Raw genomic sequence first — 15,514 nt, forward strand, 5'->3', positions numbered from 1 at the left:
GGCAGGTACGAAGATACTTTATGCCCTGGGAATCGAGAAAATTTCCTTTACGAAAAGATCCTCGACCAGCGGGATGCGAACCCACGACCCTCAGCATGGTCTTGCTGACTAGCTGCGCGTTTACCGCTACGGCTATCTGGGCCACACGACATATGAATGCGAAAATGGCAACCTTGGCAAAGAAAGCTCTCAGTTAATATATGTGGAAGTGCTCATTGAATACTAAGCTGAGAAGCAGGCTCTGTCCCAATGGGGACGTTAATGCCAATAAGAAGAAGAAGGTCATTCTGATGAGGATTCTGAGAGGATTACGATGAGAATCTAGAGAGAACTCTGATGAGAATCCTGAGAGGATTCTGATGAGAATTTGGAGAGAGTTTTGATGAGAATCCTGAGAGGATTCTGATGAGAATTCTGAGAGCGTTCTGGAGAGAATGCTCATAGAATTCTAATGAAAATCTTAAGAGAATTATGATGAGAATCCTGAGAGGCCCAGACAACCAAAATTTTCGTATAACGAACTCACCTGGAGGCTTTGCATGTGCAAAATTTAACTTATTAGATGTCGCGAAATGGCCTTCTACGTACAAAATTGGAGGCGATTTACGTGCATATATTATGTGGTGAATAATAGCATACAATGCGTATATATACATTTTCTACCGAACTAGAATGTAATCTTATGCGAATCAACTTACGATAACAAATGTTGATTTGACAGCTGCTACGGATTGATTCGACTTACTTTGTACAAGTGTACGGGACGAAAAAAAAATGTAAAAATGAACTCAGAAAAAAAGCGTTTTATGAGCTTCCTATCAATCTGACAATTTAATCCACCGTGTATTGTGGGTTTGATATAATTCGTAAGAATTAACGAGTTATTACGTGAACTTATATGCGATTTCAGGTTGTCTAGGGGATAATGATGAGAATTATGAGAGGATTCTGATGAGAATTCTGAGAGCGTTCTGATGAGAATCCTGAAAGGATTCTGATGAGAATGCTCCCAGAATTCTGATGTGAACCTTGAGAGAGTTATGATGATAATCCTGAGAGGATTCTCATGAGAATGCTCACAGAATTCTGATGAGAATCTTGAGACAATTATGATGGCAATTCTGAAAGTATTCTGATGAGAATTCTGAGAGATTTTCAATGAAAATCCTGAGAGGATTTTGATGAGAATGCTGAGAGAATTATGACGAGAACCCTGAGAGGATTCTGATGAGAATTCTGAGAGGATTTTGATGAGAAATTCTGACAGAATTCTGATAAGAAACCCAAGATGATTATGATGAGAATCCTGACATAATTCTGATAAGAATTGTGAGAGAGTTCTGATTACAGTTCTGAGAGGATTGGGATGAGAATTCTGATAGAGTTCCAATGAGAATCCTGAGAGGATTCTGTTGTAAATCCTGACAGAATTCTGATGAGAATCCTGAGAGGATTATGATGAGAATCCTAAGAGGATTCTGATGATAATCCTAAGAATTTTCTGTTGAGAATCCCAAAAGAATTCTAATGAGATTTTTGAGAGAATTCTGCTGAGAATTCTTAGCGAATTCTTATGAGAATTCTGAGAAGTTTATGATAAGAATTTTAAGAGAATTGTGATGAGAATCCTGAGAAAACTCTGATGAGAATCATAAAAGAATACTAAAGAAAATACCGACAATAATCCTCAGAGGATTCTAGTGAGAATCCTGATGTCAATACTTAGGATTTTGATAAGCATACAAAGAGAAAAAGTGATGAGAAGCCTGAGAGATTTGTGCTTCGGAAAGCCCAAACAAGACGGCTTGTTTACGGAATGCCGTGAAGTTTCGTAGTTCGCGTTATGCGAATGCAAAAACATATTCGTGTTCAGTCAAGGATGGATTACCAACTGGTGATCTCGTTTCATGCTTATGATAACACATTTTTTCAAGACAGCGTTACTTTTTTGTAATTTTTAGCATTCAAAATGGTCCCTGTATTCAAAATAACCAGAATAGCTTCTGGCCCAAACGCAATGACAATGGAATGACAACGGAAGCAAAACCGAGCGAATTAGCTGTTAGGTGAAGATGATTCGAACCCAATCCTCAAATCTTCAAGAGCATAAATCTACAGAGCCATGGACGTTTGTTCAAGTGTTTCTAACTTGTTTTTTTTTTCAAATTCTTTATTAGTATCATTCTAAACATTACATTTATTTCTTATATCTAGGTATTCTGTGTTATTAGACAACGCTATCATCACAGACAAACAGAAGTCACACTCTCATCATTGGCCATCGACCACCTTTTTAACGGTCGGTTCAAAAATATGGTAGGTGGCCGATTCACCACCCGCAGCGCTCACATTGCTTTTGTTCGTGTTTGACGTTCGCACACTACCGCCATCTGTTGGCCTACCGGCCAAACACACCGATTTTAGCATTGGGCGTACATGCCCTCATGACTATGATTTTGATAGACATTTGTTCTAAGTGTTACGTCTGTTTGTCTGTGCTATCATCCTGATTTCGTAAAACAAATTTAAGATTTTATTAACATTTTGTTAACAGCATATTACATTTCATTTGCCGTAGCTGTTCAGATTTTTAACAGGTAGGTTGATTTCGCCAGCCTATACGACAAAATAAATATGCTTGCAGTTTGTTTTGTTCAAACTTGATTGATTCCGCCATCTTGTGACCAATTGATCATGTTTTCAGCTTGATCGGCGGTCTGGTTCTCCAGATTTATGTACTTCTGAAGTGTGGCATCGATTAACTTTCACCTCAAGAGGAAATGCTCCATCACCATCATGTTGAATCCTTGGTTGCTTCAAATGCAACCATCGTAAAATTTACTTGGTATCTACGGTACCTACGACGATCGTGGAGGTGTAGAAGTATAACTGGTCTCTATTGGCAACGAATGCAATATAGCTGTCCTACTAACCAGAAAGTGACAGCTCAATTATGGCTGCCTCGTTGTTTAACATTGTAATGTTAAATGGCCATTCTTATGAAGTGGGCTTTGAATGAATATTTTTTAAATTAAACTGTAAAAAATGGTCTAAAATATTCACTACTTAAGTCCCTCATAAATTTATAGAATTGGTTTTTAGGATTCAAATCTATAAATGACTAGAAAGTATTTTATGTGCGTTTCCTTAGGCTAGTTTTAACATTATTGTTTACAAAGAAAAAAACATGCTAAAGGTATCTGGGTTCGATTCCTGGTCGGTTCAGTAAAGGAAATGTCCTTGCCTTCTCTGGAATTAGAATAAAGCGAGCCCTTATTAATCGAGTGAAGTGCCCATCGAGTACCAATCTGAGAGGTAGATTCTGTCTCAATTGGGATGTAATGCCAAGAAGAAAAATATATGAAGAAGATGAAGAAGAGTTTTGAACAGCATGCAAATTATATGTCGCAGATAGACGTGCGATATTCAACTAAATTTTCGAACGTTGGTCACTAACGCTCATTTGTTTCTAACTCACTTACGAAATTGACTTTGTTCTTCTGACGTCGTCTTTTTATTCATAAATCTTTTTTTTTTTACTATTTATGGGTGAAATTTAGGGAAAAAATCAACGTCCTCAGGTGGAGTTCGTGAGAAAATCGAAAATATCCCAACGGGGTCAGACCATTTCGTAAAATATTTTTACGTAAAGTTAATCCATCTTGCCAAAAAAAAAAACTGGAATATCGAACCCTTGAAAAAGACCCCAAACGGGTTGAAACGTCGGTAATGATTTATAACCTTGATTCCCACCACGATTGCTAAACCTAGATTTCCAAAACATTACATCAAGATTTCAAGGGTCTTTTCAATTTCTTGCATATTTTTAAAATAATAAACATTCATTATGAACGTTTATATAAAACTATAGTATAAAATTATGCTGACTATATTTAAAATATATTTTATGTTGTCGTATATCTACATACTCTGCACAACGATTAGTCGTTGTAAACTGAATTTGTAGTTAGAAAACTGAACACAATCATGACCTAGAAAAATGATCAGTTTAATTTCGTATTTTTTCGATCCCTTATATTAAGGTGATACAGCTCAAACATAGACCGAAATAGAGGGAACCTGAGCAAAAAGCATTATTCAAAAACTGTTTAAGTGTCATATGCACAGCAGTATTTGAATATGTGAGAGAATACTAGGTGCTAGTTCAAATTTCTGGTTCCGAAATGAACCATTCGGCCTAACACTTTGACCCAGCGTACACCGGCCTGATGATCTGACACCAGAATTCAAACATGTTTTTGGCCAGTCGGATTCGCCAATCACCCCTTAGTGCGGCGTGAGTGGTAGCGAAGCAGCAGTCGTTTAGTGATGGAAGTTTTTGAAAGCTTCCGTGAGATTCTTCCCCGGCCAAGAAGCTGTCGCCCGAATGGAATGTTCTCGCTGCTGTTGGTTGGCTCACGCTGCTGTCTTCTCGTCCCACAGGGAATCGGTGAAGGTGGATTCCCAGAAGCTCTTGGTGGGAGAGAAATTCCTGCCGCTGCGCTGCCGACTTCGGATCGTCAAGTTGCTTCGCCGGTTGGTTGGTAGGCAGATACCAGTCAAGATCGATATCAGTTCACATTGATCATAGTTTAGGAATGGGGACCAGATACGAGAGCTGGCTGGCGGTTGAAGTTGCTCTAGTGACTTGGTTTCTTGTGGAGTGGATCGCTTTAATTGTTGGGATCTGAGGCGGACTTTCTCCTCGAGTAGAGCGGCCTTTTAAGATTTATGCCACTGATAGGATTTTACTGAGTCTATCACTCGGGTTATCCAGAGTAGATCTATTGATAGTTTGACTTCTGACTGGATTCTAAATGCTTTCCGGCGGTCTTGATGGAGTGTGGGAAGTTGAGGGGTCGCTTCAAGAAGCTATCAAAGTCACTCAGTAAATGAGGTTGATTCCGGATTATGGGCTTTAAAATACATTCTAATCATTCAACAAGGAAATGACTGAATTATCAATTAGAAGTCAATATTAAAATCTCCCGTATTAAAGTACGTCTGACTTGAAATTTCAGGGTTCATCAAACCATCACACTTTTATAAAAAAAAGTTGTGTCCTTGATCATTACGATGTCAATTACAATGAAAATGATCCTCCCAAAATTTGAAGTGATTCGGAAGAAATTTGGTTGTGCACACGCTTTTTGAAGTTTATATGGAAATTACTATGGAGAAGGCAAACCTTTTGTGTTCAGTCCTCTAAAAGCTCGTCATAATAATCTATGGAAAAGTGAACACACTCATCTTATATGAAATCTTCCCAGCTACAACTTTGCCGAAGACCACATATTGAGGATAATTTGTTATCATTGATAACAAAGTCTAAATCATACTGAGATGATCGTTTAATTACTTTCAGAGCAACACTGCTTTTTTGCTGTAGAACATAGTAGCCTGGATTACTTTGAACTATTCTACCCGCCAGGAGCACCACTGTTGCCTGCCGAGCAGTTGGTTAAGCATGCAAAATGCAAACCCACTTTATGATTATGAATAGCAATTTATCCTGACGTCCAATCGAAATGTGGTCTTCGGCAAAGTTGTAGCTGAAAGGATTTAATATTAGTACAATTTGTTCACTTTTCCAGAAAAATATTATGACGACGAGATAGAGGGCTGAACACAAAAGGTTGACGTTTTCCATAGTAATCTCCATATAAACTTCAAATGGCATGTGCACAGTCAAATTTCTTCCGAATCACTTCAAATTTTGGGAGGATGCTATTTACCATAATAAAAACCGTTTAAGCATAGGGGAGCCAAAATTTCAAAATTTGCATCACTCTATTGATCATGCTTAAGGGTACGACGGAAAGTCTGCAATTGATTTTGGGATTGAGTCCTGAGAAAATTGATACATTCTTTCACGTGTTGCAACAATCATGATTTGCAGCTCATCATGAGAGCCTGTTTATCGTACACTGCTACAGATCTCGATTAGATCAGGAGGATACCAGTGCATGATAAAACCCCTTTAAACAAGCACCAAACCTCAGGGACACTATTGCTATCGAATGTTCGGGGATTGTTGCAGTTCTGAAAGATTCAAATAGTTTTATCTCAACGAACTTAGTCCGTAAACTCGGAAATAGCGATTAAAAAATGGCTTTTGTTTCAAGACGCGTGTGATCAATAGTTTACTAATGTCAAAATACCTCTTCTTTTACTGTTGAATTAATGCCGTATGCCTAATCAAAATATGATAATTACTTATTATTACTATCAATTTATAACGAAACATATCCGCATTATAATCCTACCTTTTTCGAGCACGCTTCCCGGCATGGCTCCATCACCGATTCCGTCGCTTTCCTTCCCTCCTTCGCGGCCGTCGGTTTTGCCAGTGGTGGCAATTCCTCATACTGATGACCGCCATCAACTGTCACCTTTCTATTCACCGTCGCTCCGGCAGATACGTCACCGTCATCTGCTGTGGTCTCTATCGCCGCGTGACCCACTGTGACCAATGTCAGTAAACAAACCATCAAGCCTCCGACCGAAGCAACTGACAGGTTGAATTTGATTGGCCCCATCACTGCTGACCACCGACCTCCACACGTGGGTTTGTATCTTGTGTCTTCTTCTCGTACGATGCCCTCCTCTGTGCGATATCGATCTTAATCGCTGAGAATTTTTCTCCTTCGCGACTTCGATGTAGGTAAAGGACCAGACAAGAAAACACACACGCGAAACCTGAGAGACCGTGAAAAATAATAATATACTCCTCGCGATCCGAAACAACAGGGGAAAAAACGGCACGGAGACCTCTGCCCGTTGTTGGTTGCTGCTCTCACATCACACACAGACGAAAATATTTCAAACTTCTTAATTATATAATTGCATCATTTTTCATGCTTCTTTCTCTTCTTCCGCTTATGAATTCTGATTCTTCTTCGACCAGCTCCGTCCAGACCGGATCGCTTCCCTTTCAGATCACTTTATTTATCTTTTTCTGTGCTTTTCTTCTTGCATTCGCGAGCTGCTCCACTCTTTGCAACACTTCTCAACGTCTCCCCGAACTGGAGTCGTGTTGGCCTGAAAACACGACTATGAACCTCACCAGGATGGCACGTCTCGGGGAACTCTGCTAGGAAATAATTTATTAATTCATACGACCGACGGATCCGTAAAGTACTGAACGTAAGAGTCTTACTTCCTCAATTTTTCCTATTCGGTGGTTACACTCCTACTTCCAACTGTCCTATTTCAGATTGATTCTGTTAATTTTGAACCCTTAACTAACTTAGACAAATTTTATGAACAGCAAATCGAAGCAGCCTCTACCCCAAGCTGTTCAATTTCAGGATGGCGCCAATCGGGGTCAGTATTTCTGAATCCGGTGGATTTATATGAGAGATCTTGAACCCCTTCAGTGAAATCAAGGTTTGTTTCCAAGCCGCAAAGAATATGGACAGCCGAGTTTTTTTTTGGAAACCCTTATCAGGTATCAGAAGGCCGGCTCCAGTGGTACGTTATCCACCAATTGGGAGATCAGTTTTATCGTCACATTAAGCTTATTGTGTATTTGGGCGGAAAAACTACCGGGAATCCGGAAATGAACCGGCGGAACCGAATTATAAAAAGACGCATACGAACTATTAACTTCATTTCATCTTTACTGTTCGGACGTCTATCTAGTAAGTAATCTTTTCACTGTGGTCGATCTCCTAGCGGAAGAGGATATTGTTGTTTTGGTTGGTAAGAGTGAACCATTGCCAGCTCCAGTGTTGCCCGAATCGTTGTGAAGCTATAACAAAGCTTATTCTATTGTCTACCAGTTGAGAAAGATAAGGAGAAGAAGTCTCCTTGGCACCCGTCCCCAGAAATTCAGGCAAGGTTATCCCCAGAACAGGGTTTTTTTTTACAAGAATGCATTAAAGATTTCATAAGGACTTATCTTAACTTGTCCTGAGTTCAGCGAAAATCTCGTCATTGCTTGTGAATTGCTTGGAGTCTCGAAGTCAGAAATCACTCATCAGGCTTCCCGCTTCTAGAGGAAGATGATTAAAAAACTTTACAAACTATGTATTCAAAGCAGGTAAGTATAGAAAAGTGAGTAAAACCGAACTTTTAGAAGCTGCTGGTTTAAAAAGTTATGATATACCTCATCATGCAAAAACAATCACAAGCAATCAATTGGTGATAGCCTTGCGCAGACTTCGGGAAGTGGCTGATTTTGTTCGACTTTGCCCATTTTCGATCATTTTCAAGCAACATTGAATAAAAAAGTATATTGATATTGAGCAAAATCTTGGATCTTATTTTGTCTGTGTTTGCCATGAAAATGTCCCATTTTGCCGCATATACCCTAGGACAGGACGTGACAGCTCAACTAAGGCTGCCCCGTTGTTTTTCAGTCGATAACCTTGAAGATGCAAAAGCCAGTGCTAAGGACTGTTCATTTTATAAAGTGGACACTTTGGACATGCAATATCTTTTTAATTTATCAATGAAATCGAAATCGGTTTTCTGTACATCGTTCGACTAATATTGAACAATGCAGTGGTAATAAAAAAGTTACCAAAATAATATGATTTCACACTAATAAGGCACAACGTTTAGAACGGTCGATTTTTGGAGGTTATCAAAATCAAGGATTATTAAAAATCGGCAGGAAAATTCGACAATTTATATTTTTTATTTTCAAAAAATGGTTGTACTTAGAAAGCATCATCAATTAGAAGCTTGCTAAAAAATATCAAGTTATTTTTGGAGAAGCAATTTTGCAGATATCATAAAATCATTTTTTATCATTTTTTTTAAGAAAAATATCTTAAATTTAAATGGAAATGATATGAGTAGAATTTTAAGGTTTAAAGTACGTCGAGGCGGAAGTAATAATATAGTCTTTATAATAAAAATAACTTACGCCTTCATAGAGTTGCTGATTTAGTCCCCACGTCATATTTTAAGCACAATAGAAAAACAAATAATTTATTTTCAGAAGACCATTCAAAGCACAATGACAATCATCAAGATTGGGAACACTGCTTGAATTAAATCAAATTTATTTTGCATGTATTATTTTCAGAATGTGTTATTCTGAGACTACCTATCAAAATATTTTGAGAAAAACGCTTACAGTTTGCTCTAGATCGATAAACATGCGTATATAATTTTAAAAGTATGGGATTTTTCAATAAAACGACCATAAAGAGTAAATTTGGTACCCAAGAATGCGGTTCAAACTCAAGATTTTGCTTTGTTTATACATATATAGTTTCTTTGGTAATCTAAACCAGTTTTGAACACGCTTATTACTTTACTTTTTTGCTGGTAGTAAAAATATGGTGTATCAGCAAATTTGACCATAAGGAATAGATCACTAAATTGACTCAGCGTCAGGAACTGATGGAATATTATTGATGTTTTTAAAAGCTCTACCTTAAGTTGAATAGTAAAGGATACCAACATACAATTTGTTTATTAAATTTAGGATTTTTTTCATGCGAAAAATAATGCTTAAACTTGACGAACAGTTTTTCTAAGGAGTTTTTGCAAAAACTATTTAGTTTTTCAACCGAAAGCATTTTGTATGTTTCTGTATTTTCATAACATTGTAGAATAATAGTTGAACGATACACAGAAAACCGTTTACGATTTCATCAATAAATAAAAAAGATATAGAGGGATTCCACGGAGGCATGCAAGTCGATTCTGATCGACCATTTCAAAAATATCTGAAACTTTGCACAGTTTTTCAGTTCCATCTAAATCGTCATTTTCCGATATCAAATCTTCAAGTTGAGTCACGACTAACTTTTCAAAAGGGTGTATGTGAAAATGGTTCAAAAATATTCAAAAAGCTGCACAGCAAAAACGGTTCGTTCGATTGTTAGACAACTAAAGAAACAAAGTTAGACAACTAAATAAAGATTCCAAAAAAAAATACACACAGTAAAAAAAAATTTTTTTTTTGCATTAAAAAACATCATTTTTGTCACAAAAACTCAAATATCTCAAAACCCTATCGGAATACCAACGTAATTTTTTGAGGGAAAACGGTCCATTATATTAGCTATCTACCATAAAAATTTGGTGATGGTAAGCCAATAAACAAAAAAGTTATGACATTTCAAATATTTCACAAATTTGACACTTAGTGAATTTTTTTTTTTTTCATTAATTATTTTTTTTAGGACCGCAGTTTGTAGCTGAATTTTTTGTTAAGGGTACCACATGAGGTTAACAAGTTGTTTTCATGATATTTTATTTAATTATTCATTTAATTCATTTAATTATAGCATCTATTAGAAAGTTAGACGCGATCCAGTGTTGTGATCTAAAGTCTTGATAGTGTCATATTTTTTATTGTACGTAACTGAAGAAAAATTCTCTCAATAGTGTTGAAACCTTTTGATAAAAAAAACCTATGAGAAATCTAATATTGAAGACAAAAGCTGCAAAAAAAGTTTTCTATACAGGTATACGACTAGTTTACCTCGTAGAGAACAAGGCGGGTCTATACCCAGGTGATCTAGTATACGTAAAGCAGGTCGGTTTTCTCGGCGCTGGTTTTCTCCACAAAGTTAAAATCTAATTACACCTGGGTATAGACCCGCCTTGGTAGAGAATAGACTTTGTTAATCATATTTGGGAGAAAGCGAGTAACTTCAACAACATCAAAAACATGATAGGTACATACCATGAACATACTCACGAAAAAGCTAAAAATATACTACCACTATGGTTATAAAAGATTTAATTGTAAAATTTTTCTTCAGTCAAGCAAACGACACCAAACTAGTCAGTAAAAACTTAAAAGTGATTTTGTTTATTAAAATCTAACGAGCAACATGAGTAGTCGCTTTCTCAACTGTTGCAGGCCGTTTGCAGAAAAAAAGTGTTCGAAAGAGCTACGAAATTTCACCAAAAGCACCATAGATAAACTGAAAGCGGCTGGTTATGCTCCAATGTCTACATTGAATACAAATTTACGCATTTGTACGTCCTGCCGTTTAAACGTTGACAAACGGGCAATCTGTACATCATCGGTGGATCAGGTTGCAGGAAGTTCGAAAACAACAACAACTGAGGAATTACTAGATGCACCGACAACAACTGAGAAGTTACCAGAAGTACCAAGTGCAGATAGTCTTGCCACGGTACCATCAGCGACATCTGTTTCAACAAATCAATCAGAAAATGAGTGCATCCAGAAGGTCAACATCGAACGCTTCAAAGAAGGGATAGCTGGAATAAAAGTGACTCCGATTAAATGGACGAAGATGGGTTACGTCAATTATCCCGAGAAAAAATACCGTGAAATCAACGAAGCTGTACGAAGAAACCTCTTCAAATTAGGACCTGAGGATGTGGAAAATACAGACTACGATGAGGTAATTATGAATATGAAGGAAAGGTTCTCGAATCTAGCCACGACAAGGAAAGAAAAATTATTGATTTTGTCGATGCTGGCAAGCTCGTGGTCTATTCAAGACGCCATTGATGAGTTCAAAACCAATAGAAATACAGCAAAAGAGGCAAAACAATTCAAAAATAACTGTCTTGCACCCAAAAATGCTAGGTCGAGTACTTCATTAACAGATGAGACAAAAGAAAAAATAATTCAATATTTTGAAGACGATGAAGTAAGTAGATCTATGCCTGGCCAAAAAGATTATGTATCTGTAAAAAAGATGGAAAGCGTCAAGCAATCCAAAAACGATTAATGATGACTACTTTGAAAGAAGCGTATACACGCTTCAAGGAAATTAACGAAAATATTAAGGTAGGTTTTTCCTCATTTGCAAGCCTTCGTCCAAGGCAATGCAAGCTTCTATCCAATTCAGGAACACATAATGTTTGTGTGTGCACAACACACGAAAATATTAACCTAATCTTACATAGTTTGAAAAGAATCAATTTATCAAAGGATATTAAAATGTTAACTGGTAGTCTTTTGTGTGAAAATACAACATCAAATTGCTATCTACGATCTTGTTCGGATTGTCCAGATTCTTCATCATTGGAAAATACTTTATTCGCTGAGTTTGAAGAAAATTATATTGATCAGTTATCATTTGAGCAATGGGTGACCACGGATAGGTGTGACCTAGAAACTATTGTAAAACCTGTAAATGAGTTTGTGTCATTTTTTTGCTTGAAATTAGAAAGTTTAATTCCTCACGACTTTATTAAAACAGAGCAATCCCGCTTTTTAAAAAATACGAAAAATACATTACAAGATGGTGAATTTTTAGTCATTTGTGATTTTTCTGAAAACTATAGCTTTGTATTGCAAGATGAAGTGCAGTCCCATCACTGGAACGTACAACAAGCTACAATTCATCCATTCGTTATTTATTTCAATGGAAGTACGCAATTTGAACATTTTAGTTTTATTGTAATTTCCGAAGATTTAAGACACGACTCAGTATCTGTAAATTTGTTCACTGCCAAAATGATTAACTTTTTACGCGTTGATAAGGATAAAGAAATCAGAAAGATATATTTCATGTCTGATGGAGCAGCATCGCAGTACAAAAACCGTAAGAATTTTTCGAGCCTATGTCAATTTAAATCAAAGTACGGAATTGATGCAGAATGGCATTTCTTTGCTACGTCACATGGCAAAGGTCCTTGTGATGCTATTGGAGGAACCATAAAGCGCATGGCCACAAGAGCAAGTTTAGCCAAAGAACGTGAGCATCCAATTAAAACTGCAAAAGAACTATTTGATTGGGCGAATCGCAGAAAAGAAGAAGATTTAACAAAATTATCATTTTGTTTTACTACTACTGAAGAGTACGAATTAACGGCATCAGAGCTCAGCGAGCAATATAATAACGCGAAAACGATCCAAGGAACCCAAAAATTTCACTGTTTCATTCCATTGTCAGAAAATAAAATTAAAGCAAAACTATACTCGAACTGTACTGATAATGATGCAAAAGTGTTCGATATTGTAAAAAAATTGAATAACAATAAATAAATAAATAAGTATTAATAAAATGTTTTCATGATCTTATAACGCATACCCAAATCCAAAACTTTTAAAGTTTATATATAACATTTAGAAACTCATCGATCATACTCTAAAAAAAAATATCCTGGTAAAAAAAATTTGATTTTCGTGTAATCTGTTAATTCATTTTAATTTATACATATATACATATACATATAATATTTATACATAAACATAATATTTATACATATAATATACATAATACTAATGAATACATGAAAACGACTTATTTAATTCACGCAAGGCCCTTAACAATAAAATCAGCAACAAACTGCGGTTCCCGTAATAATTTACACCGAAATTTTTTTTTTTTTTTCTACTAAATGTGAAAATTGTGACATGTTTGAAATGTCATAACTTTTTTGTTTATTGGTTTACCATCACCAAATTTTGATGGTGGATAGCTAATATAATGGACCGTTTTCCCTCAAAAAATTACGTTGGTATTCCGATAGGGTTTTGAGATATTTGAGTTTTTGTGCCAAAAATGATGTTTTTTAATGCAAAAATTTTTTTTTTTTACTGTGTGTATTATTTTTGGAATCTTTATTTAGTTGTCTAACTTTGTTTCTTTAGTTGTCTAACAATCGAACGAACCGTTTTTGCTGTGCAGCTTTTTGAATATTTTTGAACCATTTTCACATACACCCTTTTGAAAAGTTAGTCGTGACTCAACTTGAAGATTTGATATCGGAAAATGACGATTTAGATGGAACTGGAAAACTGTGCAAAGTTTCAGCTCAATAGAAAAAAATGAATTAAAAAATTTACCAAATTTTGGTGCTGTTGCTTGGAATCACTCTATAGCATAAACAAGGTGTCCACTTTATAAAATGAACAGTCCTTACCAAAATCCTTTTTAGGCAAATCTTGCGAATAAATTCGAATATCAAGGGTCATAATTTGATAGTTCCTTGCACGTTTCATTCATTCAATGCTATAGTGGATGCTAGCTTTTTAAGAATCAGGTTTATTTTCAAAACCGACGTCATATTTTGGAGAAAATTGACACATTTTGCTATTTTGCTCTTAATTAAGTTTTTTTTCTTTCTTTTTTTTTTTTTTGAATTTCTAAATTTGTATCATTCCAAACATAACATTCATTTCTTAGCTTTCTTCCTGGAATTACAACAGCTAGTCCATATTGGTACAGCATATAACATGGCTGGCCTGAAAATATGTTTGAATATCGAAAGCTTGTTCTTAAGACAAAGTTTTGATTTTCTATTAATAGGGGGATAGAGACATTTTACATATTTATTACATTTGGCTTGAATGCCCTCAATGTGATTTTTGAAAGTTAAATTCTTATCTAGCATAAGCTACTCAACTTCACCTGACCAATTTATTGGAAACCCTCTCATCGTGACAACATGTCTACTTGAAGGTTTCAAATGAAATGCTTTTGGTTTATGTGGGAATATTATTAGTTGAGTTGAGGAGAAATCTTCCATTTTTGCAAGCATGAAGAAAAAATATCCAAACTTTTTTGCAATCGACTACAGATGACACGCGGACTACGTCCTTTGGCGGAGAGGCCTGTGTCATCTGCAAACAAGGATTTTTGACATCCCTGAGGTAACTCAGGTAAGTCAGATGTGAAAATAATGTATGATATTGGTCCCAAAATGCTGCCTTGGGGAACATCAGCTCTTGCAGGTCATTCAGATCTGGAGTTCTGATTAATAACCTGAAGTGTACGATATGACAGATAACTTTGAATTATTCTAACAATGTATGTTGGAAAATTAAAGTTTTTAAATTTTACAATCAAACCATCATGCCAAACACTGTCGAATGCTTTTTCAAACTGCAAAGCAAGTTTTTGAGCTTTTTCGCAATTAGTAATAATTTGTTTTCCTCGTTCAATGCCGGTTTTGGCTTCTGGGGTTTTTTCAAAATTTTAGATAGTTTCCAAACGGGCTTAGAGCCAGGGTCCAATTCAGAAATCTTATTTTCAAAATTTTTGTTTCTTAATTGTGCAAAACGTTTCTTGATTTCTTTCTGCAAATCCTGCCATATAATTTTCATAGCAGGATCGCGAATGCGTTGAAATTCCCTTCTCCTCACGTTCTTAAGACGGATCAAGAGTTTAAGATCATCGTCTATAATCATGGATTCAAATTTTGGAAATTTTGGAATTGAAATGCTCCTGGCTTCAACAATGGAATTTGTTAAAGTTACAAGAGCATTGTCAATATCGAGTTTAGTTTCTAAAGAAATGTTAACATCAAGATAAGAGTCAACATACGTTTCATTGTATTCCAGTCGGCTCGTAAATAATTGAAAGTGGAGCTGATAGGATTGAGAATCGCTTCATGCGATATTTGAAATGTAACAGGGGGGGATTTTTTTTTATTACCGTACAGGTTTGGGCCGAAGGGTCTCAGATTTTCATGAAACTTTTTCCACAGGCAGGGCTCATGGATATATGAATAAAAACAAATTGAGAAAAATTCAGGGTCGCCTATTTTTCCGGAAAACTCAGGTGGAAATTTTTTGTTTTCCCTTGACACTACTAACTTTGAAAAATCATAACTC

At 36.1% G+C, this 15,514-nt stretch overlaps 1 protein-coding gene across 1 annotated transcript in view; it reads right to left on the bottom strand.

The window, feature by feature from the left end:
• LOC5576578 (transmembrane protein fend) overlaps positions 1 to 7,154 on the bottom strand; it is a 301,586-nt gene extending 294,432 nt beyond the window's left edge. The window contains exon 1 of the mRNA XM_021841777.1: positions 6,267 to 7,154. Coding sequence (XP_021697469.1) covers positions 6,267 to 6,539 — 273 coding nt within the window. The 5' untranslated portion in view covers positions 6,540 to 7,154. The remainder of the gene's footprint in view (positions 1 to 6,266) is intronic.
• Positions 7,155 to 15,514: the final 8,360 nt, after the last annotated feature.

This window comes from Aedes aegypti, chromosome 1 (assembly GCF_002204515.2).
Source record: "Aedes aegypti strain LVP_AGWG chromosome 1, AaegL5.0 Primary Assembly, whole genome shotgun sequence".
Taxonomy (NCBI): domain Eukaryota; kingdom Metazoa; phylum Arthropoda; class Insecta; order Diptera; family Culicidae; genus Aedes; species Aedes aegypti.